Source organism: Mobula hypostoma, chromosome 10, assembly GCF_963921235.1.
Source record: "Mobula hypostoma chromosome 10, sMobHyp1.1, whole genome shotgun sequence".
Taxonomy (NCBI): Eukaryota; Metazoa; Chordata; class Chondrichthyes; order Myliobatiformes; family Myliobatidae; genus Mobula; species Mobula hypostoma.
Window position 1 is genome coordinate 11,199,963 of NC_086106.1, and position 25,317 is coordinate 11,225,279.

General features: G+C 46.4%; 1 protein-coding gene across 1 annotated transcript; it reads left to right on the top strand.

Moving 5' to 3' along the window:
* Positions 1–23,940, top strand: blvrb (biliverdin reductase B). Its single transcript, XM_063061269.1, has 5 exons — positions 1–158; positions 5,014–5,175; positions 14,026–14,115; positions 16,519–16,650; positions 23,695–23,940. Exons 1-5 carry the CDS (start codon positions 83–85, stop codon positions 23,850–23,852), a joined length of 618 nt encoding a protein of 205 aa, XP_062917339.1. The 5' UTR covers positions 1–82; the 3' UTR covers positions 23,853–23,940.
* The last annotated feature ends 1,377 nt before the right edge of the window (positions 23,941–25,317 follow it).

The window sequence follows — 25,317 nt, forward strand, 5'->3', positions numbered from 1 at the left end:
GAGCTGGGAGGAGCCTCAGCCGGAAGGCAAAGTTAGAACTGCGGAGGGAGGCGGAGGGTACAGCGGTTCCAGCGGCGACACCATGGGGAGGAAAGTCGTGATCTTCGGCTCCACCGGCATGACGGGGCTCGCCACACTCTCGCAGGCCATCGCTGCAGGTGAGCGGACGCCCGAGCGAAGGTGACCCCGTGACTGACTAGCGAGACCTGCCACACTGACCGCGACAGTGGCCAAACTGACTAGTAAATCCAGCCATGTAGACCAATCGCTGACCAGTAAATCCAGCCACACAGACCAATCACTGGCCAAACTGACCAGTAAGTCCAGCCATGTAGACCAATCGCTGACCAGTAAATCCAGCCACACAGACCAATCACTGGCCAAACTGACCAGTAAGTCCAGCCATGTAGACCAATCGCTGACCAGTAAATCCAGCCACACAGACCAATCACTGGCCAAACTGACCAGTAAGTCCAGCCATGTAGACCAATCGCTGACCAGTAAGTCCAGCCACACAGACCAATCACTGGCTAAACTGACCAGTCAGTCCAGCCATGTAGACCAATCACTGACCAGTAAGCCCAGCCACACAAGACCAATCACTGGCCAAACTGACCAGTAAGCCCCGCCACGTAGAACAATCGCTGATCAGTAAGTCCAGCCATCCAGACCAATCGCTGACCAGTAAATCCAGCCACCTAGACCAATCACTGACCAACTCTGGCTAAACTGACCAGTAAATCCAGTCACTAACCAGTAAGACCTGTCACACTGACCAGCAGAACTAATCTCCAAGACCAGAGCGCGACACCCACAAAATGCTGGAGGAACTCGAAAGGTCAGGCAGCATCGATGGGAAAAGTATCTTTTCAATAGATGTTCCCTGGCCTGATGAGTTCCTTCAGTATCTTTGTGTGTTTTGCATGGATTTCCGGCATCTGTAGATTTTTCTCGACTTTAGACCAGTGAGTGACCTGGGGGCACTGGGTGAGGCTGGGGTAGAGAGAGCACCAGTCTTTGTGATAAGCAGTTCGATCCGATTAAAATCAGCCCCATGTGTTTCCAGTACGAAAGAGTCGTATCTGCTATTCCTGACTTGCCTCTCTTAAATACACCCAGCATTTCAACATTAATAGCCGATTCCAATAACGTTTGGTAAAAATAATCAGAAGGCGATCTTAAAATAGTTGTTAGTAACCAGGAAAAAAATGTAGAGGGCAAAATGAATGGTAGAAATGTCACAGACTGCTGGTTGGCCCCTCTCTATTGGAGGGAATGTTGAAAGCTCTCAAGTTTTATATAAGACTTTAAGAGCAGAATTAGGCCATTTGGCCCATCGAGTCCACTCCACCATTTCATCGTGGCTGATCCGTTTTCCCTCTCAGCCCCAATCTCCTGCCTTCTCCCCATATCCCTTCATGCCCTGACCAATCAAGAATCTATCAACCTCTGCCTTAAATATACATAAAGGCTTGCCCTCCGCAGCTGCCAGTGGTAACGAATTCCACAGATTCACCACTCTCTGGCTAAAGAAATTCCTCCTCATTTCCGTTCCCACAGGACGCCCCTCTATTCTGAGGCTGTGTCCTCAGGTCCTAAACTCTCCCACCAAAGGAAATGTCTTCTCTGCATCCACTCTATCAAGGCCTTTCACCATTCAATAGGTTTCAATTAGGTTACCTCTCATTCTTCTGAATTCTAGTGATTACAGAGCCGTCAAACGTTCTTCATATGACAAGCAATTCAATCCTGGAATCATTTTGGTGAATCTCCTTTGAAGCCTCTCCAGTTTTAGCACATCCTTTCTAAGATAAGGGGCCCTAAACTGCTCACGATACTCCATGAGGCCTCACCAGTGCTTTATAAAATCTCAACACTGCACCTTTACTTTTATTTTCTCGTCTTCTCGAGTGCACGCAACTACGTTCTTAGAGAGTTAGTCCTGACGAAGGGTCTTGGCCCGAAACGTCGACCGTACCTCTTCCTAGAGATGCTGCCTGGCCTGCTGCGTTCACCAGCAACTTTTATGTGTGTTGCTTCGAATTCCAGCATCTGCAGATTTCCTCGTGTTTGCGTTCTTCGAGAGATTGATAACTTTCGTCCCCCTTGCCCTCAGTCACCACCGCTATTGCCTGGTCTTGTTTGGACATTATAAAGGCTTAAGCAGTTAGTTGTTTGACCAAAATTGCTGAGATATGACCAGCTTGTGAAAACCAAAACCAATCCCATCGGGCCAGTTACTGCCTCGTCATTCTCACGGTGATGAGAGGTCGTGGCGACAAAGCCATCAAGTGGCATCCCCTGCCAAGCTGCTCAGAGAGACTCTTTTGAAGAGTGGGATGGTGGTCTTGTTGGATGCAAAGGACCCAACACTTTAAGGACATGGACGGGTATCAAAAGGCTTATATCAGGGGTTCCCAACCTGGGGTCCACAGACTGCCCGGTTAATAGCAGGAGGCCATGGCATAAAAAAAGGTTGGGAACCCCTGGCTTCGACAGAGTGGACATGGAGAGGATGTCACTGAGTATATTTAAAGAGGAGATTGATAGGTTCTTGATTAGGAAGGGTGTCAAAGGTTATGGAGAATGGGATTAAGAGGCATCATGAATCAGCCATGATGAAATAGCAGAGCAGACTCGATGGGCTGAATGGCCTAATGTTTTGGTCTTATGGATGCATGTGAGTATTTGTAAAATAGGAGTGGATTTAACATGCTTTTCCATGGGAGAGTCTAAGCACCTGTCCTCGATGTTCAATTTATTGAGACCCCTCCCCGTTAACATCCTGGGGTTCACTACTGAGCAGTGCAGTACATGTTTCTATCAACTACCTTCAGATTCATTTTCTTGCAGGCATTTACAGGAAAATAAATGCAATAGAATTTATGAAAAGTCATTCCTTCGTTACGACCGTGATTTCTCTTGTCAAGTTTTTCCCTATAGAAGTGGTTTGCCATTGCGGCCTACTGGGCAGTGTCTTTACAAGCCATTATCAATACTCTTCAGAGAATGTCTGCCTGGTGTCAGAGGTCGCAAAACCAGGACTTGTGATCTACACCGGCTGCTCGTACGACCATCCACCGGCTGCTCCCATGGCTCCCTGATCGGGCGGCGGGGGGCTTGCCCGAGGGTGACCTGCAGGCTAGCGGAGGGAGGGGGCACCTTGCACCTTCTTTGGTAGAGACGTCCCTCCACCCCGACCCCATTATCAGAATAATCAATACATAAAGACTAAGAAACAATGAGAAATGTGCAAAAAGACAATTTATGTAAACATAAGCTGTAGATTCCTTGGAAGTGAGACTGTAGGTTGTGGAATCAGTGAAGAGTTGAGGGGTGAAGTTCTCCACGACGGTTCGGGAGCCTGATAATTGACAGAGTACGAATTGTTCCTGAACCCGGTGGTGTGGGACGCAAGAGGAATAAAACCCAAATGACTGCTAAACATCGCCGGGGAGACCCTATTTGGAGCTGGGGAGCCAGCATCCAGCTCCATTTTAAATTCTGAGAAGCCTCTGCTTGGTTACAGACTACCATGGGAGGCCCTCGGGTTGTGATAAAAGTAATATAGTTGTGCCTTCTGCTGAATAAGAGAAAACCCTGTCCTTCCAATTAGCTGCTGACCGCTGATCCTCCCGAACGCCTCGTCAGTGGCTCCTGTGGAGAAAGTTTTTTGCAGAGTCATCCCCAAATGCCAACGTTAGTCAGTGCCTTAGCCGAGTTGCGAGACGCCCCGCAGCTCTGCAAGCCTGCAGTGGAATGATAGGCCTACGTGCACTTATCTGGAAGAGGGAAGGGGCTTATCAGCTAGCAGGTCACTGACACAGTTGCCCAGTCTCCTGCTCTTAGAAGAAAGAGCTGAGAGGGGTGTGGAGAAAGTGGGCTGGGCGGGGAAGGACTGAGGGTGGGGAATAACGGGGAGACTGAGGAGGATTAGGTTAGAGAACATGTATGTTTGGGTCCGCGTGTCTGTGGCGTCATAGTGCATCTGCATGTGCTTAAATATACGAGGGGTGATTGATAAGTTCGTGGCCTAAGGTAGAAGGAGTCAATTTTAGAAAACCTAGCACATTTATTTTTCAACATAGTCCCCTCCTACATTTACACACTTAGTCCAGCGGTCGTGGAGCATACGGATCTTGGACCTCCAGGTGGTCCACAGCTGGGGTGATTGATAAGTTTGTGGCCTAAGGTAGAAGGAGATGAGTTATACAGCTCTTGTTACATGCACATGCAGTTCAACTTTGAGTGATTACGCAGAAAGTTTGAAGGTAATAACTCATCAGGGGTGATTGATAAGCTCCTGGCCTAAGGTAGAAGAAGATGAGTTATTAACTTCAAACTTCTCCTAACTTAACTTCAAACCCCTCCTATCCATGTACCTATCCAAACTTCTCTTAACCATTGAAATTGAGATTGCTGGCAGCTCGTTCCACACTCTCACGACCCTCTGAGTGAAGAAGTTTGCCCTCCTATTCCCCTTGAACTGCTCATCTTTCACCCTTAACCCATGACCTCTAGTTGCAGTCCTACCCAATCCCAGTGGAAAAAGCCTGCTTGCATTTACCCTGTCTATACCCCCCAAATAATTTTATATACCTCTATTAAATCTCCCCTCAATCTTTTACATTCCAAGGAATAAAGTCCTAACCCATTCAATCTTTCCTTATAACTCGGGTCCTCCAGACCCAGCAACATCCTTGTAAATTTTCTCTGTACTCTTATGTCTTCCTGTTGGTAGGTGACCAAGTTGTATTTGAACACCGCCCCCCCCCCAACTCATCGATCACAAAATCTAGAGGTTATTGAGTATACCCACTAGAAAATGAATCTCAAGTGATATATATGAACTTTAGAATTGTTAAGGAACAATTTTGTATTCTCCAATACTGTGGCGGAAGAGAATATCGACCTGATGATAGATGTGGCAACTATATGCCTGATCCTGAGATTCCCGTGGCTGAATCCGTTTATGTATTCACATGTACAATGACCGCCTGCTTTCTCTCACAGGTCACGAGGTCACGGTTTTGGTCCGTGACCCTGCCAGGCTGCCAGCAGAACACAAAGGGATAAGTGTCATCGTTGGTGACGTCCTGAATAAGGAAGATGTCCAGAAGGCTGTCAAGGGTCAAGATGGCGTCATCGTCGTTCTGGGAACCAGGAATGATTTGAGTGAGTCTTTGCAAGGGTAGGCTGAGCAGCAGCGAACGTGAATCCCTGCGACCTGGACTGTTTGAGGTGTATAGTATCATGGGAAATTGGATAATAGTGGGAAGGGGATTAAGGTGCAATCAGGAAGGAGGAAACTTAAGTAGAACTAAACAGCGGCAAAACTAATCCAAAATCAAAACAAAACAATTGCCACTTGCCCGTGACCGTACACACTGTTATACTTGCTTGACGCTCCCACAGCTCCAATCATTGCTCTAAACCCTTTAGTCGATCCTTTATTAGCAATTAGCACACATACAGTTAAGTGTTATTTTGCGTTATCTCAGCGGTCAGCAAAAGATACGGCCTCCGCCGGTCCCAAGCTACAAGCTGCAACGAAATAAGCAAGAATACGGAGCTTATTCCCTTCGCTTTTATCCAAGCCCACCCGCCCCCCCACTCATGTGACTAGTTACCGTTATACAGATACTAAACGTGCAGCACAGATACGTGGCTCCTCGGTCACCCATAATGGCCTGTTAGGCCGTTCTCTGAACTCCACACACTATTATGTGTAGGGAAGTGACCTTGAACCTTTGAAAAGGAAGCATAGCGACACTTGCAGGTTGTTCCCAGCGTGTCTCGGACTGTGTTGGTCATTCACATAGTCAATGCATTTCACTGCAGGTTTTGATGTTCCGACGTACACGCGACAGTAAAGCTGGTTTTTATCTTTACTGTCTGCCTGCACTGGTCTGTTTCTAGGGCTCAAACACTTTCTGCTGTGCTCTGTTAGTGCTTTACTGTGTACCGCCCTGATGCACTCTTAAATTATTTGATCTGTGTGAACAGAATCGGGTTTAATATCAGCGCCATACGTCATGAAATTTGTTAACTTTATGGCAACTGTACAATGAAATAACATAATAGTGGAAAAAACCCTGTGAATTACAGTAAATGTATGTGTGTGTGTGTGTATAGTTATCCGTTAGTCTCATGAGACCATGGATTTGCGCCTTGGAAGGTTTCCAGGGCGCAGGCCTGGGCAAGGTTGTATGGAAGACTGGCAGTTGCCCATGCTGCAAGTCTCCCCTCTCCACGCCACCGGTGTTGTCCAAGGGAAGGGCATTAGGACCCATACAGCTTGGCACCGGTGTCGTCGCAGAGCACTGTGTGATTAAGTGCCTTGCTCAAGGACACAACACACTGCCTCAGCCAAGGCTCGAACTAGCGACCTTCAGATTACTAGACCGACGCCTTAACCACTTGGCCACGCACCAACACGTGTATATATAATAGTTAAATTAAAATAAATAGTGTAAAAACAGAAATTTTTAAAAAAAGTAGTGCTTAATGCTCACGGGTTCGATGTCCATTCAGAAGTTGGATGGCAGAGGGGAAGAAGCTGTTCCTGAATCGCTGAGTGTGTGTCTTCAGGCTCCTGTACCTCCTCCCTGACGGAAACAATGAGAAGATGGCAGGTCCTGGGTGGTGGTGGTCTTTAATGATGGACGCCGCCTCCCTAAGGCCCCGCTCCTTGAAGATGATACGACGGAGGCTAGTGCCCATGATGGAGCTGACTAAGTTTACAAATTTATGCAACTTACTTCAATCCTGTGCAGTGCCCCCCCATACCAGACAGTACTTAAGAGCTTTTCCACTGCGTCTCTGTACATGCAACAATAATAACCCAATTGCAAAGCATAAGAAAAAGCAGGAGTGGGCCATTCAGCCCATCATGGCTGCCCCACCCTTCCTGAAATTCCAGGAGGTCATCAAAGGTCAAGACTGACTCATCATCGTTCTGAGAACCGGGAATGATCTGGGTAAGTCTCTGCAGGGGTAGGTGATGTGTGACCTGGAGTGTTTGAGATGCTCTACCCTTCCCCACTAGGGTCACAAAGAAAGCTTTTGGTGCGTTGGTCTTCAGAAACCAAAGCATTGAGTACTGGAGATGGAACGTTAATTTGAGGTTGTGTAAGACATTGGTGAGGTTTAATTTGGAGTATCGTCTGCAGTTTTTGGTCACCTACCTACAGGAAAGATGTAAATTAGGTTGAAAGAGTGCAGAGAAAATTTACAAGGATGTTGCCGGGAGTGGGGGACCTGAGTTATAAGGAAAGATTGAATAGGTTCGGACTTTATTCCTTGGAGTGTAGAAGACTGAGAGAAGATTTGATAGAGGTGTACAAAATTATGAGGGGTATTGATAGGGCAAATGCAAGCAGGCTTTTTCCACTGAGGTTGGGTGGGACTACAACCAGAGGTCATAGGTTAAGGGTGACGTGTGAGAAATTTATGGGGAACACGAGGGAAATCTTCTTCACTCAGAGGGCCGTGAGTGTGTGGAGTGAGCTGCCAGCACAAGTGGTGCATGCCAGCTCAATTTCAGTGTTTAAGAAGAAAAGTTAGAATAGGTACATAGATAGTAGGGGTGTGGAGGGCTGTGGTCCCAGTGCAGGTCGAAGGGAGTAGGCATTGTAAGTGGTTCAGCATGGACTAGATGGGCTGAAGGGCCTGTTTCTGTGACTCTTAAGTTACTCCTTATCCTTTGGATGTCTTAATAAATAATTATCTTTCCATATGTTGGGCAGCCGTGGTTGGCAGCTCATCTAGGAGAAGGAAAACTCTGATCTCAAACCTCTGCTGCCTTGCGGCTCTACCCACTCATGGGGATGGCTTCGGGAGTAAAGCCCCGAGAGGAAAAATCTGCAGCTGGATTCCCTGCGGCAGACAGTCCTACGTTGACTTCAATGCTGACTGGCTATTCCTGCGACGCTGCTGGTGCTAAACTGTATTGGTCCTTGCTGTTCCTTTGGGTTCATCAGATGCGTGGAGAGGGGGAGCTTGCTACATGGGCAGCGGCTCGCTCTCTGTATCGTACTGCCCAGGCTTGCGTATCTAGACAGCTAGGACGCAATATCTGTGGTTGACCCTGACTGACAGAGGCCTCGCTCTCTCATTTCCACATCATTCAGGCACTTTTCCATCCTGATTTAATTCCAGAGGAATATACCATTATATTGGGTTGAGTTGTTCCCCTGCCTCGGCCATCCGTTTGCAAACGTTTCATAGAAACATAGAAACATAGAAAATAGGTGCAGGAGTAGGCCATTCGGCCCTTCGAGCCTGCACCGCCATTTATTATGATCATGGCTGATCATCCAACTCAGAACCCTGTACCAGCCTTCTCTCCATACCCCCTGACCCCCATAGCCACAAGGGCCATAAGGGTTTCATCACCGTATGAGGAGACATCATCAGCGCGCTGTTCACCCTTGTGTGTCCTCCAAATGCTCGGCCTTTATCAGTCAGCTGATTGGTCATCGTTACGGACACTCAGTTGTGACGTAGGGTGCGGGTCTATTTGCTGGTTGGCTGCCTGGCGAATTCTGTGCGCTGTGGTCTGGAATTCTGCCTGCATTTGCTTATCGATAGGACCAAGGTCTACATGTCTGTGTGCGGAAAACCACGCTTTTAGGAGTTCTCTTGTATGCCGAGTGTTTACTCGTGCCCTTTCACTGATACCCAGTCGAGTTTGTGCCCCTCTTGATCTTCATGGGTAGACAGCTAGCTTGACAACTAGTTAACATTCATGGATCCTTGCAAATAGTTTTCTCCCGGTTGGGTCGACGTAGCGTTGATATGCTGTTACAGACGTGAGAAAGCTTGCAGATGCAGGAACTCCAAGGCAACAAACTCAAAATGCTGGAAGAGCGCGACAGATCTGTGGAAGTGAATAGATGGCCGACGTTTCAGGCCAAAACCCTTCTTTAGGACTGAGAAGGAAGGGGAAAGATGCCAGACAAAAAGGTGTTGGGGGGGAGGGGAAGTAAGCCAGCTGGAAGGCGATTGGTGAAGCCAGGTGGGTGGGAAAGGTCAAGGGCTGGAGAAGAAGGAATCTGATAGGAGAGGGGAGTGGACAGTGGGAGAAATCAGTTGTGAGATATTTATGTGTCAGATATTTATAGAGAACAGAACAGCACAGGCTCAATTGTACTACCGCAAGCTGAATTAAAGTCATGTGGAGAGTATTAATAGAACTATGACAGGAGCGAGACTACAGATGCTGGAATTTTGCAGCAATACACACAAAACATTCGTAAGGCCAGTGATGTTGTGGGGATGGAACTGGACTCTCTGACGGTGGTGTCTGAAAAGAGGATGCTGTCCAAGTTGCATGCCATCTTGGACAATGTCTCCCATCCACTACATAATGGACTGGTTGGGCACAGGAATACATTCAGCCAGAGACTCATTCCACCGAAATGCAACACAGAGCGTCATAGGAAGTCATTCCTGCCTGTGGCCATCAAACTTTACAACTCCTCCCTTGGAGGGTCAGACACCCTGAGCCAATAGGCTGGTCCTGGACTTTTTTCCTGGCATAATTCACCTATTACTATTTAACTATTTATGGTTTCATTACTATTTATTATTTATGGTGCAACTGTAACGAAAACCAATTTCCCCCGGGATCAATAAAGTATGACTCTGACTAAAACGCTGGAGGAACTCAGCAGGTCAGGCAGGTTCTATGGAGAGAGTAAACAGTCAACGTTTTGGGGCGAGACTCTTCTTCAGGGCTGGGGGGAGAAAAGATGAGAAGTCAGAGCAATAAAGTGGAGGGACTGGGGGGAGAAGTACAAGGTGGGAGGTGATGGGTGAAACCGGGAGAGGGGGAAGGGTGAAGTAAAGAGCTGGGAAGTTGATTGGTGGAAGAGCTAAAAGGCTGGGAAAGGAGCAATTTGATGGGAGAGGACAGAAGGCCACGGAAGAAAGGGAAGAGGGAGGAGCACCAGAGGGAGGTGATGGGCAGGTAAAGAGATAAGGGGAGAGACAGAAACAGGAATGGGGAATGGTGAAGGGGGAGGCAATTACCGGAAGTTCAAGAAATTGATGTTCATGCCATCAGGTTGGAGGCTTTCCAGATGGAATACAAGGTGTTGCTCCTGGCAGTAGAGGAGGCCATGGAATGATGTGTTGGAATGGGAATGGGAAGTAGAATTGAAATGGGTGGCCACTGGGAGATCCCGCTTGTTGTGGCGGATAGAGCGTAGACGCTCGGCGAAGCGGTCTCCTAATCTACACCGGATCTCACTGACGTACAGGAGGCCACACCGGGAGCACCGGATACAGTAGACGACCCCCAACAGACTCACAGGTGAAGTGTCGCCTCACCTGGAAGGACTGTTTAGGGCCCTGAATGGTAGTGAGGGAGGAGGTGGAGGGGCAGGTTTGGCACTTGTTCTGCTTGCACGGGTAAGTGCCAGGAGGGAGATCAGTGGGGAGGGGTGAAAGGACGAGGGAGATCCCTGCCAAAAGTGGAAAGTGTGGGGGTGGGAGAGGGATAGGGGAAGAAAACAGACAGGATCTCCCGGTTGCCACCCAGTTCAACTCTGCTTCCCACTCCCATTCAGATATGTCCATACATGGCCTCCTCTACTGCCATGATGAGGCTAAACTCAGGTTGGAGGAGCAACACCTCATATACTGTCTAGGTAGTCTGCAGCCCCTTGGTATGAACATAGAATTCTTCAACTTCCGGTAATTCCCTTCCCCTCCCTTCCCCTATCCCTATTTCACTCTGTCCCCTCCCCCAGCTGCCTATCACCTCCCTCATGGTTCCGCCTCCTTCTACTACCCATTGTGTTTTCCCCTATTCCTTCTTCACCCTTCCTGCCCATGACCTCCCTGCTTCCTCTCCCCCACCCCTTTATCTTTCCCTTTACTGGTTTTTCACCTGGAACCAAGCAGCCTTCTCCTTCCCACCCTCCCCCCACCTTCCTTATAGGGCCTCTGCCCCTTCCCCCTACAGTCCTGACGAAGGGTTCCGGCCCGAAACGTTGACTGATCGTTTCCACGCAGAGTTCCTCCAGCGTGTTGTGGGATAGGGAAAGATATGCTTAGTGGTGGGATCCCATTGTTTCAGGCCAAGACCCTCTTTACCAACTCTTCATAGAAGTGACATTTATTAGTTGACAGAAGTGGAAAGTGGAAGGGTGGAGGGAGATGTGTTTGTTGGTGGGATCCTGTTGGAGAAAGAACTTCAGGCTGATACTCTTCATCAGCTCTTAATAGAAATGACATCTGTTAGTCGACAGAAGTGCTCTGCCTGCTGCATTATGGGTTTCACTATCTTGGATAGTGCTGCTGCACCAGGTTGATCTTAAAGGTTATTTGTCACATGTGCATCAAAACATGGAGTGAAATGCATAGTATCAACGCTACGTCGACCCCACCGGGAGAAAACTATCTGCAAATTGAAAATGCCACAGCATTTACAAACTCGCACTCCGTTCCACATTGACAAATACAGTACTGTGTAAATAGTCTTCGGCACCCTAGCTATATATCACCACCCCCCCCCCCGGAAGTTTTCATGTTTTATAGTTTTACAACTTTGAATCACAGTGGGCGTCATTTGGCTTTTTTGACACTGATGAACAGAAAAAGACTCTTTTGTGTCAAAGTGAAAACAGATCTCTACAAAGTGATCTAAATTAATTACAAATATAAAACACAAAATAATTCATTGCATAGGTACTCACCCCCTTCAAGTCAGTATTTAGTAGATGCACCTTTGGCAGTAATTACAGCCTTGAATCTATGTGGATAGGTCTCTATCAGCTTTGCACATCCAGACACTGCAATTTTTCCCTATTCTTCTTTACAAAACTGCTCAAGCTCTGTCAGATTGCATGGGGATCGTGAGTGAACAGCCCTGAGCTTTATGCTTAGAATCATTGTCTTGCTGGAAAACAACCCTTCTCCCAGGTCGCAGTTCTCTTGCAGACTGCATCAGGATTTCCTTGTGTTTTGCTGCATTCATTTTACCCTCTACCTTCACGAGCCTTCCAGTCACATAATTAGTTAAATGGAGATCACCTTGTGCAGACAAGATGTATTAAATCACTGTAGTAAAAATATACCTGTATCTGGAAGGTCCAACTGCTCATGAGTCAGTATCCTGACAAAAACTACACCATGAAGACAAAAGAACACTCCAAGCAACTCCACGAAAAGGTTATTGAAAAGCACAAATCAGGAAATGGATACAAGAAAATTTCCAAGTCACTGAATATCCCTTGGAGTACAGTTAAGTCAATCATCAGGAAATGGAAAGAATATGGCACTGCTGTAAATCTGCTGAGAGTGGACCAACATCAAAAACTGAGTGACCGTGCAAGAAGGGGACGAGTGAGGGAGACACCTATGACAACTCTGGAGGAGTTACAAGCTTCACTGGCTGAGATGGGAGAGTGGCAAAGAGAAAGCCACTGTTGGAAAGAAACTCACATGAAATCTCGGCTAGAGTTTGCCAGGAGGCATGTGGGAGACACTAAAGTAAGCTGGAAGAAGGTTCTGTGGTCTGATTAAAACCAAAATGGAGCTTTTTGGCCATCAGATTAAATATTCTTGGAGTATTGCAAACACCGCACATCATCAAAAACACACCTTCCCTATCATGAAGCATGGTGGTGGCTGCATCACGCTGTGGGGATGCTTCACTGCAGCAGGCCCTGGAAGGATTATGAAGGTAGAGAGTAAAATGAATGCAGCAAAACACAGGGAAATCCTGGCGGAAAACCTGATGCAGTCTGCAAGAGAACTGCGACTTGGGACAAGATTTGTTTTCCAGCAAGACAATGACCCCAAGCATGAAGCCAAAACCACACAGGAATGGCTTAAAAACAACAAAGTTAATGTCCTGGAGTGGCCAAGTCAGAGACCAGATCTCAATCCATTAAGAATTTGTGGCTGGACTTGAAAAGGGCAGTTTACTCATGATCCCCATGCAATTTTGTAAAGTAGAAAGGGGAAAAATTGCAGTGTCCAGATGTGCAAAGCTGATAGAGACCTATCCACACAGACACAAGGCTGTAATTGCTGCCAAAGGTGTATCTGCTAAATACTGACTCGGAAGTGGGTGTATACTTATGGAATCAATTATTTTGTGTTTTATATTTGTAATTAATTTCGAGACTTTGTGGAGATCCGTTTTCATTTTGACACTAAAGAGTCTCTTTCTGTTGGCCAGTGTCTAATAAAAAAAAGCCAAATTAAATCCACTGTGATTCAATGTTGTAAAACAATAAAACATGAAAACTTTCTAGGGGGCGGTGAATACTTTTTATTGGCGCTGTACATGGGCCTGAGACTATTGCACAGTGCTGTTTGTCTTTGGAATGTGGGAGGAAACGGGAGCACTCGATGGGGAGAACGTACAAACAGGCAGCGGCAGGAATCGAACCCCGTTCGCGATCGCTGTTGCTGTGACACCCTTGCATTTTGTTCTTTGAAACACAATCTAAACTGTTTAAATGTGACTTTTGGGTGAGAAAAGCCTCCCACACTAGCCAGGGGAAGTTGCCTGTCATTTGCTTCCCATTTCACAGCGGCTGGCAGACCTGAATCACTGACCACAATCCTCCATCCCCACGTACGGTTCATACTTTGGCCCAGCAAGAACCCTCCTCCTTCCTTTTCTCCTTTGGTCCACTCTCCTCTCCTATCAGACTCCTTCTTCTTATCCAGCTCTTGACCTTTCCCACCCACCTGGCTTCACCTGTCACCTTCCAGGTGTCCTCTTTCTCCTCGCCCGGCCTTTTTTTTTATTCTGACATCATCTCCCTTCCTTCTCACTCCTGAAGAAGAGTCTTGGCCTGAATCGTCGACTGTTTATTTATTTCCATAGATGCTGCCCGGCCTGCTGAGTTCCTCCAGCATTTTGTGTGTGTGTGTGTGTGTGTGTCTGTGTGTGTGTGTGTTCATGTTCGAGTGAATCTCGAATTCCTCCATGGCCTGCGTCTGAAAATGGTTGAACCTGGAGTATTGCCGAACACAAATTCCCCTTTTGTTTCCCCGCAGGCCCCACGACGATGATGTCCGAGGGAACCAGAAACATTATTGAAGCTATGAAGGTCCACAATGTGAGGAAGATTGTGGGCTGCATGTCAAGTAAGTTTAAAGCCGGTGCGAACTTTACTGCACCTTTGACCAGCTCGAGACGTTCAACAGAGTGACTTTTTAAAGTGGAGTTACTTCTACAATATTGGAAAAGTGACTAATCGGGAAATTCTATCTGTAACATTTCAGCTTAGGGTATTAATATTGACAAAGAGACTGAGGAGAACTCCCTGTCTTCAGCAGAATGACATGGTCGTATACCACACCAGCTGATGCCATTATCCAGGGAGGGGCTCAGTATCTCCTGTGCATTAAACACAGCTGATCTGATAAGAATCAAATTTAATATCACCATCGTATGGCAAAGGTTCAAAAGGTTCATTTTATTTTTGAAGCATGTATGCAGAATACAACTCTGAGATTTGTCTTCTCCAGATAGCCACAAAATACAGAAAAACCACAGAAGTAGTTGAAAGAAAAGACACCAATCCTCCCCCACAAGAAAAAGAAACAAAAACCCACAAACCCTTACCCTCACTCAAAAACTGACAGATCACCCACAAGAACATCAAACCCCATACCCCCAGCCCACCAATCGTGAAATTTGTTAACATTACGCCAGCACAATGAAGTACATGATAAATATAGAGGAAAAGCTGAATTACAGTAAGCATATAAATAGTTATGTTAAAACAAGTAGTGCAAAAAAAACTTGTCAAAAGTAGTGGGGTAGTGTTCAAGGCTTCAATGTCCATTCAGAAGTCAGATGGCAGAGGGGAAGAAGCTGTTCCTGAATGTGTGCCTTCAGGCTCCAGTACCTCCTCTCTGATTGTAACAATGAGCAGAGGGCATGTCCTGGGTGGTGGGGGTCCTTAATAATGGACGCCGCCTTCCTAAGGCACCGCTCCTTGAAGATGTCTTGGATACTGCGGAGGCTGGTACCCATGATGGAGCTCACTAGTCTTACAAGTTTCTGCAACTAACTTCGATCTTGTGCAGTAGCCCCTCCCTTGCATCCAGACGGTGAGGCAGCCTGTCAGAATACTCTTCACCGTACATCTGCAGAAGTTTTCGAGTGTTTTGGGTGACAAGGCAAATCTCCTCAGACTCCTGATGAAATGTAGCTGCTGTCTTGCCTTCTTTGTGAAACGCCCTGGTTCTGTCGGCTGCGTAAGTCTAGGGAAGGCGATCTCCGGCCCTGCCGAACGTGTGAGATTGAGGTGCGAGCCCACCCCGAAACCCCCGCTTGTGTGAATGCCGCGCGATTCGTCACCCCGTCACAAATATGAGGGGCGATTGATAAGTTCGTGGCCTAAGGTAGAAAACCTAGCACATTTATTTTTCCTACGTTTACACACTTAGTCCAGTAGTCGTGGAGTGTACAGATCCCTTCTTTGTAGAAGTCGGCATCTTGGACCTCCAGAGAGTGGTCCACAGCAGGGGTGATTGATAAGTTCGTGGCCTAGGGTAGAAGGCGATGAGGAGAAAATTCAAACTTTCTGCATAATCACTCAAAGAGTTGAACTGCACGTGCATGAAACGAGAGCTGTATAACTCATCTCCTTCTACCTTAGGCCACGAATGTATCAATCACCCCTGCTGTGGACCACCTGGAGGTCCAAGACACTCTCGTTACATGCACGTGCAGTTCAACTCTTCGCGTGATAATGCAGAAAGTTTGAAGTTAATAACTCATCTTCTACCTTAGGCCACGAACTTATCAATCACCCCTGCTGTGGTCCACGACGCTGACTTCTACAAAGAAGGGATCCGTATGCTCCACGACCGCTGGACTAAGTGTGTACATGTAGGAGAGGACTATGTCGAAAAATAAATGTGCTAGGTTTTCTAAAACTGACTCCTTCTACCTTAGGCCACAAACTTATCAATCACCCCTCGTAAGTGCCACGAAATAACGAACAGCACACCACATACAATTGAACGATTTAGCTTTATAATTCTTAATTTGACTAAAGGGTTAGTAAAGAAAAAGGGGGAAAAAAAAAAATGCCCATTTTAATGAAACAGTGTAACGTGCACAAGTTGGAGCTCACGGTTTCCCCTTCGCCGATCCTCAACCTATCTTTCCCCGGGCTTCGTCGAATCCTACGACCTCTTCTCCCCGGCGTCTTCTCTCCCCATCTCCTTAGCAAAAGACCCCAAGCCTGACCTTGGTGTCCCTCACCAGAGAAACCTGCCCTCAATCCGACCATCCTAACTGGAAGGCACACAATTCTCCTATCTCTTGTCTTCAGTGGTAACCCAAACAAGCAGCTTACACAGAGAACAGCACAAAAATGAAATACAGAACAGCATAACAGCAACAAAACTGTGAACCAGGGCGTTACATTTGTAGCTGCGTTGATATGTTGCACCCAGGTTTTGTCCTCAGACACCCAGGAGCTTGGAATTGCTCTCTGTCTCTCCACTACGGATCTGCTTCTCTTTCTACAGCATTCCTGTTATGGGATGAAGCCAAGATTCCGCCTCGCCTCCTGGACTTGACCAAAGACCACCAGAGGATGTACGAGATGCTGAAGAACTCGGGTCTTGACTACGTGGCCGTGTTTCCACCTCACATTGACGGTTAGACTTTCTTTACTATGTAACGGGGGGTGGGGGGTGAGATGGTTTTAGGTGCCGGTCACTGTGATGTTAAGATGGGCTCATTATCGAGGTTCCCTAATTCTGACGCTGACCCTCTAAGCGAGCTTGTTCCGTGGCCCTCTAGTGGTCAGTTGTCAAACCTGCACCTTAATCCGTTAAGCTCAACTGTATTTGATTCAGTAGCGGGTGAAAATGCTGGTCTGTGACTGGGAACTGGGAAAGTTTCCAGGAACTGGTTCAAATTTTCCTGCCTTTTTTTTAAAGAGTTGTCTTTGGTTTGGGGTGGGTTTTAATTTTCTAACAAGCTGCCTCACCCAGAGAGCAAGCAATTGCAATTACCCTAACCTTGTCCTATGAGAGATATTCCCCTTGTCCTTTCCACCCTTCTGCAACCTAAAATTCACTTGTTTCTCACTCCGTCTCACTCCTGTTAAAGAGGCGTCAACCAGAAATTTTGACCCTGCTTTTCTCTGCGCGGATGCTGCCTGATCTACCGACTGTTTTCAGTGTTTTCCTTTCCTTTGGTGCGTTAAAAGTACTTTTCCTGAGTTTGGGCTGGATAATTTCACCCACCACAACTCATATTCTCACTATTACTTAATTGTTTGTTTTTTTTAGTCATAGTCATACTTTATTGATCCCGAGGGAAATTGGTTTTCGTTACAGATGCACCAACCAAGAATACAGTATAAATATAGCAATATAAAACCATAATTAATTAAATAGTAATATGTAAATTATGCCAGGAAATAAGTCCAGGACCAGCCTATAGGCTCAGGGTGTCTGACCCTCCAAGGGAGGAGTTGTAAAGTTTGATGGCCACAGGCAGGAATGACTTCCTGTGACGCTCTGTGTTGCATCTCGGTGGAATGAGTCTCTGGCTGAATGTACTCCTGTGCCCAACCAGTACATTATGTAGTGGAATTTTTTGTGTTTGCATTTTGTCTTCTTTTGCACATTGGCTGTTTGTCAGTCTATTAAATTTCTTTGTTCTACTGGAAATGCCCGCAAGAAAATGAATCTCAGGCTTGTATATGATAACATATCAGAAACAGGTTTAAAATCACTGGCATGTGTTGTGAAATGTGTTAACTTTGCTGCAGCAGTACAATGCAATACATGGTAATATAGAAAAAAATAAGTGAGTAAGTGGATATATGTATATTAAATAGTTAAATTAAAAATAGTGCAGAAACAGAAATAATAATAATTTTAAAAAGTGAGTAGTGTTCGTGGGTTCAATGTTTATTCAGAAATCGGATGGCAGAGGGGAAGAAGCTGTTCCTGAATCGTTGAGTGTGTGTCTTCAGGCTTCTGTACCTCCTCCCTGATGGTAGCAATGAGAAGAGGGACATGTCCTGGGTGATGGGGGTCCTTAATGATGGACAGTGCCTTTTTGAGGCACTGCTCCTTGAAGATGTCTTAGATACTATGGAGGCTAGTACCCATGATGGAGCTGACCAATTTTACAACTTTCTGTAGCTTCTTTCGATCCTGTGCATAGACCACCCCCCCCCCACACACCATACCAGACTTTGATGCAGAGAGTCAGAACGTGGTACATTTATAGAAGTTTTCGAGAGTTTTTGGTGACAAACCAAATCTCCTCAAACTCCTAATGAAATATAGCCACTGTCTTGCCTTCTTTATAGCTGCTTCGATAGGTTGGGACCAGGTCAGATCCTCAGAGATCTGGACACCCAGAAACTGAAAACTGCTCACTCTCTCCATGTCTGATCCCTCGATGAGGAATATACACACTTTGATAGTAAATTTATTTTGGATCTTCATTCCAAAGCATTTCACTGCACACATATCTGGGGAAATGCAACAGCGTTTTGTTCCATAAACGTCAAGATGATAATTAAGGGATCTATGCTGGCCAGGATATTAGCAAAAAAATTAGGCAGCATTTCACCTGAGAATCTGTTGGGGTCGACTACTGTGTCAGGTGCTACTGATGCGGCCTCCTCTACATTGGTGAGTCCCGTTGTAGATTGGGGGACCGCTCCGTCGAGCTCCTTTGTTCCATCCACCAAAAGCAGGATTTCCCAGTGGCCGGACATTTTAATTCCCATTCCCCTCGCCATCCTGACCTGTCGGTCCGCGGCCGCCTCTTGTGCCCAGGTGAGGCTGCCCTCGGGGTGGAGGAGCAATACTCAAACATTCTGTCTGGGTAGCCTCCAACCTGATGACATGAATATTGATTTCTCCTTCCGGTGAACCAAATCTCCCCACCCTTCTCCTCTATTCCCCACTCTGACCTTTCACTACTTCTCACCTGCCTGTTAGTTTCCCCAGGCCCCCTCCTCCCATTGTCCACTCTCCTCTCCTATCAGATTCCTGCTTCTCCAGCCCTTGACCTTTCCCACCCACCTGGCTTCACCTCTCACCTTCCAGCTGGCCTCCTTCCCCTCCCCGCCACCATTTATTCCGGCCTCTTCCCCCCTTCCGTCTCAGTCCCGAGGAAGCGTCTCGGCCTGAGACGTCGACTATAGTCATAGTCATACTTTATTGATCCCGAGGGAGATTGATTTTCGTTACAGTTCCACCGTCAGAGAGTCTAGTTCCATCCCCACAACATCACTGGCCTTACGAATGAGTTTGTTGATTCTGTTGGTGTCTGCTACCCTCAGCCTGCTGCCCCAGCACACAACAGCAAACATGATCGCACTGGCCACCACAGACTCATAGAACATCCTCAGCATCGTCCGCATCGATGACCATCTACTCATTTCCATAGATGGCACCCGACCCACTGAGTTCCTCCAGCATTGTGTGTGTGTGTGTGTGTGTGTTGCTTTGGGACAAGTTGTTCTATTTTTCACTCAGCTATTTCATAGGGAGTAAAGGAATTTCCCCTGAATTCTGATTAATTTTACCAATCATAATCTCATCGATATGGTATCAAACCTTTTGTTCAACTGCCCGAAGAACACCCTACCTTGAAAATCCCATTCCATTGTGGAGGGTCCCCGACCGGTTGAACAGGTGGAAGTTCCCGATCCATTTTCAAACCCAGGTCCCAGAGGCGAAGTGTTAGCATCTGATCTACTCCACGTGCACCCCAGCAGAACTGTCCTCCCTCCACTGCAGGTACTTGCTCACAGCGAGAAGAAGGGGTGACCAGCCGAGGGTCCCACAGACATCCAAAGTCCTCCCGGTGCTAAGATCGGAAACTTCTTGCATGACTCTAGTTTCCTCCCACATCTCCGGGTCGTGTGGGCTGGTGGGTTAATTGGCTGTTGTAAACAATCTCCAATATGTGGAATCGAGGGCCAGTTGATGAGAATGTGTGGAAAATAAAGACTGATTATTATAGGATTAGTGGCAATGGGTGATTGATAGTTGGCATGGACTTGTATCAGTGCCTCCAGTTGAACTCTTGTCTCTTTGTGTGTTTTCCCCCTAGCCGTCAGTCTGTGGTTTGTATTGCCATGTGCTCTTGTTTGTTTTCATGCCCCATGTGCTCCTGTCCCTGTCCTGCTCTACTTCGGCCCCTGTATTACTGAGTACTCGGTCTCTCGTCTGTTTCCCATTATTACCTGTGTTGCTGCCACCTGTGTCTCATTGTGCTCCACCTATCATCTGCCTCTCTGTTTATTGCTCAGTGTATTTCAGTCCTGTGTTTTCACCTGATTGTGCCAGTGAATTTTCCGGAGCCTTTCCAGCATTTGTATCTGTACTCTGTCTGTCTGAATATCGACTCTGCCTGTTTGCCGATTCTGGTTTTTGGATTTCTCCGGAATTTTTGATCTCCGCCTGAACTTTGACGCTGACTTAGTTGCCCCTCTGGATTTGCTACTCTGTAAATATCACAGTGTGTACAGTACTGGGTCTGTGATTGGGTCCCTGCTTTAGTGTCCTGACAGACTTGCAATCAGAATCAGGTTTAATATCACTGGCGTAAGTGTTGAAATCTGTTATGCAACAGCGGTACATTGCAATACATAATTAAAAACTAAGTTACAATAAGAAGTATAAATATATCTATAACGTTAAATAAGCATTGCAAAATAGAAATTTAAAAAGTAGTGAGGTGGTATTCATGGGTTCACTGTCCATTTAGGAATCCGATGGCAGAGGGGAAGAAGCTGTTCCTGAATCACTGGGTGTGTCTTCAGGCTTCTGTACCTCCTCCCTGATGGTAGCGATGAGAAGAGGGCATGTCCTGGGAAGTGGGGGTCCTCAATGATGGATGCCGCCTTTTTAAGGCATTGCTTCTTGAAGATGTCCTGGGTACTATGGAGCCTGGTGCCCATGATGGAGCCGACTTGAGTTTACAACTCTCTGCAGCTTATTTCCTGTGCGGTAGCCCACCCCCACCCCCACCCCCATACCAGATGGTGACGCAAGCAGTCAGAATGCTGTCCATGGTATATCTGTAGAACTTTGCGAGTGTCTTTAGTGACATACCAAACCTTCTCAAGCTCCTAATGAAATACAGCTGCTTAGTGGGCCTAAGGGCCCGTTTTTAACCATATAACAATTACAGCACGGAAACAGGCCACCTCGGCCCTTCTAGTCCATGCTGAACTCTTACTCTCACCTAGTCCCACTGACCTGCACTCAGCCCATAACCCTCCATTCCTTTCCTGTCCATATAGCTGTCCAATTTAACTTTAAATGACAATATTGAACCTGCCTCAACCACTTCTACTGGAAGCTCGTTCCACACAGCTACCACTCTCTGAGTAAAGAAGTTCCCCCTCATGTTACCCCTAAACTTTTGCCCTCTAACTCTCAACTTATGTCCTCTTGTTTGAATCTCCCCTACTCTCAATGGAAAAAGACTATCCACGTCAACTCTTATCTATCCCCCTCATAATTTTAAACACCTCTATCAAGTCCCCCCTCAACCTTCTACGCTCCAAAGAATAAAGACCAAAGAATAACGCTCCAAAAACTTCAGGGAACTATGCACCATTATTCCTAGATCCCTCTGTTCTATTGCATTCTTCAAAGCCCTACCATTTACTATGTATATCCTATTTTGATTAGTCCTACCAAAATGTAGCACCTCACACTTATCAGCATTAAGCTCTATCTGCCATCTTTCAGCCCACTCTTCTAACTGGCCTAAATCTCTCTGCAAGCTTTGAAAACCTACTTCATTATTCACAACTCCACCTATCTTAGTATCATCTGCATACTTACTAATCCAATTTACCACCCCATCATCCAGATCTTTAATGTATATGACAAACAACATTGGACCCAGTACAGATCCCTGAGGCACACCGCTACACACCGTCCTCCAATCTGACAGACAGTTATCCACCACTACTCTTTGGCATCTCTCATCCAGCCACTGTTGAATCCATTTTACTACTTCAATATTAATACCTAACGATTGAACCTTCCTAACTAACCTTCCGTGTGGGACCTTGTCAAAGGCCTTATTGAAGTCCATATAGACAACATCTACCGCTTTAGCCTCGTCAACTTTCCTAGTAACCTCTTCAAAAAATTCACTAAGATTTGTCAAACATGACCTTCCACACACAAATCCATGTTGACTGTTCCTAATCAGACCCTGTCTATACAGATAATTATATATACCATCTCTAAGAATACTTTCCATTAATTTACCCACCATTGATGTCAAACTTACAGACCGATAACTACTTAAACAATGGATTCACATGAGCAATACGCCAATCCTCCACCACCATCCCCATTTCTAATGACATTTGAAATATTTCTGTCAGAGCCCCTGCTATTTCCACACTAACTTCCCTCAAGGTCCTAGGGAATATCCTGTCAGGACCCGGAGACTTATCCACTTTTTGTATTCCTTAAAAGCGCCAGTACTTGTGCTGTATCTGTCTGTGACTCTATGATTTTAAACTAAGACCAAACCTGGGACTTTCTGTCCATTGACCCTTCATCAGCAGCCTGCTTCTTGACAGTAAATGATTTTTTTTAAAGCGGATGCCATAAATCTCAAAGAGGAATTTCTGGAAACACTCGGCAGGTCAGGCAGCATCCATGGAGAGAGAAACAAGAGTTAATGTTTCAGGAAATGAAGACCCTTCGGGTCTGGCAGGATCCTTAACCTTAAATGTTGCCCGTTTCTCTCTCCACAGATGCTGCCCTATCGACCACAACTCTCCAACCCCTCCACCTCGTGCACTGTCACTTTATGCTTACACTCCACACCTCATACCTAAACTGACACATTTCAATATTGTGTTTTCATATATCTCCCTGATATTTTGTCATTTTCCATCTCTTTATGTACATAGCAGACTCGGTGGGCCAGACGGCCTAATTCTTCTGTATCTTGTGGTCTTGTACAATCAGACTATAGGGGTGGAGATAAGTTTCTTTGACTTTCCCTCCACAAGCCTGCAGGTCACCCGTGAGCAAGGTGTAGCACCTGCTTAGCCCCCCTGATCAGGGTCACGTGAAGCCATGGGAGAAGGTGGTGGATGGTCGTACGAGCAGCCGGTGCAGATCACAAGTCCTGGTTATGTGACCACTGACACCAGGCAGACAATCCCTGAAGAGTATTGTTAACGGCTGGGGTCACCTGTCCTGTAAGGACACTGCCCAGAAGGAGGCAATGGCAAACCCCTTCTGCAGAAAAATTTGCCAAGAATAATCATGGTCGTGGAAAGACCATGATCGCCCATGTTGTACAACATGGCACATAATGATGATGTCATACAGCACGGCACATAATGATGATGAATCAGTCTAAGTATAGCTAATCTCACACTCAGTTACTTAAACACTGTTTTATAGGTTTGCTTTTATATTTTTTCTTTATGCATTTTTTTATTCTGCATTGAATCCAAAGTAACAATCATTTTGTTCTCCTTTACATTCGCGTACTCAAGAATGACAATAAATAATTTAAAATTTAGGAGCCTCTTAAGTACCGTTATCGTATTTGCCTCTACATCCATTCTCAGCAGCACATTCCAGGCACCATCCATCCATCTCTCTCTCTTAAAAGAAAACTTGCCCCGCACTCTGCACGATGGTTTATTTAACGTGACTTTGTTCCTCTTGCAGACAATCTGCCCCTGACCGGGAGTTACGCCATAGCAGTCAATCAAAGGGGAGGCCGAGTCATCTCCAAACACGACTTGGCACACTTCTTCGTCAAGTGCCTGACGACCTCCGAGTACGATGGGAAGTTTGTCTGCGTTTCAGGCACTTACCAGACCTAGAGATGCCAACCATCAGGGGATGGGTGACGTCCTTCAACTTTAACACATATCAACACAGTGATAAAATAAAAAATCTGAATCAACCATTCTCATTGGATGTACTCGTAGCTGAAGCGTGTAAAACCGTTGGTGTGTGGGTAAACTGAAGGGAAAGCTGGAGAGAGGGTAGGGAGCATACCTGGAGATCAATCTGGAGATACAGCGTGGTATAGACTCTTCTAGCCCTTTGAGCGGTATCACCCAGCAACCCAACAACTCCGATTCAACTCCGATTTAACCCCAACCTATTTAGCAAATCACTGCGGATTAGGCATTCCGGTCCTCTGAGCCACCAACAAACCCGATTAAAGGCCAATTTATACTTGTGCATCAAATCAACAGCATAGCCACGTACCCTACACCATACCCTACCCCATAGCCTGACGCACACCTCCCCAAAAATGTAACTACGCGTCGCGGTGACGCAGACTGCAACAACTGTGATTGGTCCGCTTGGTAGCATCGCATTTCCTCCTACGCTGCAATAGCTTCCCATTGGGCGACTGAAGGGCAGGGAAGGAACTCTGACTTCAATGCTTTCCATAAAGCTTTACAGACCTCCGAAATTATGGAGGACCCTGCGCTTGACGCCAGCTTGTAGCTAGCTTCTACAGCCTGTTGACTTCCACCTGAAGCTAAAACTCGAATGGTGATTGCCAGTCTCTGAGTATACTGTACGTACACTGATTCGAAATAAATAGTTGGAGACAATGAACCAAATCGTCAAATCTACCTACCGACATCCAAAAATATTTGAAATGCATTTCCTCGTCCACGTCTCTCAGTGGCCGGACAAGCACAGAAAATTCACCCTCCTTCAGTTTCAGTCGCCATTGTTTGAAGTTTGAGTTTCAACACAAAGAAACTCAACACAGTGGCATAGAAACCCCTCCGCCAACTAGCGTTTTGGCGGTGAATTGCAGAGCGACGCAGACACACCAACGGACAAGTATAAATGCTCACAATGGCATAGCCCACTTGCGTAGGCTACGGCGTAAGCTAGCACGCACAAGTATAAATCAGCCTTAACCCTAACATAATCACGGGATAATTTACAATGATCAATTAACCTACTAACCAGTACGTCAGTAGGAGGAAACCGCAGCACCCAGAGAAGACCCACGCATTGCACGGGGAGAATGCATAGAGACTCTTTACAGAGGACACTGGGATTGAACTGAACTCCGGATGCCCGCGCTGTAATAGCGTCGCGCCAGCCGCCATGCCATTGTAATGCAAGTTCCAATCCCAAAGAAGCGGGTGAACTTTATTTCAATAAGTAAGAAGGTGCTTTTGGTAAATGATGGCCAATTTTTGGAAAAACGAAACCCATTAAGTTTGTGGCAAGATTTGCCTTTCGGGGGAAATGCTGCCCTTACCCAGTCTGCCCAGATGCGTTTCTAGCCACACTTCACCATGGAACGAA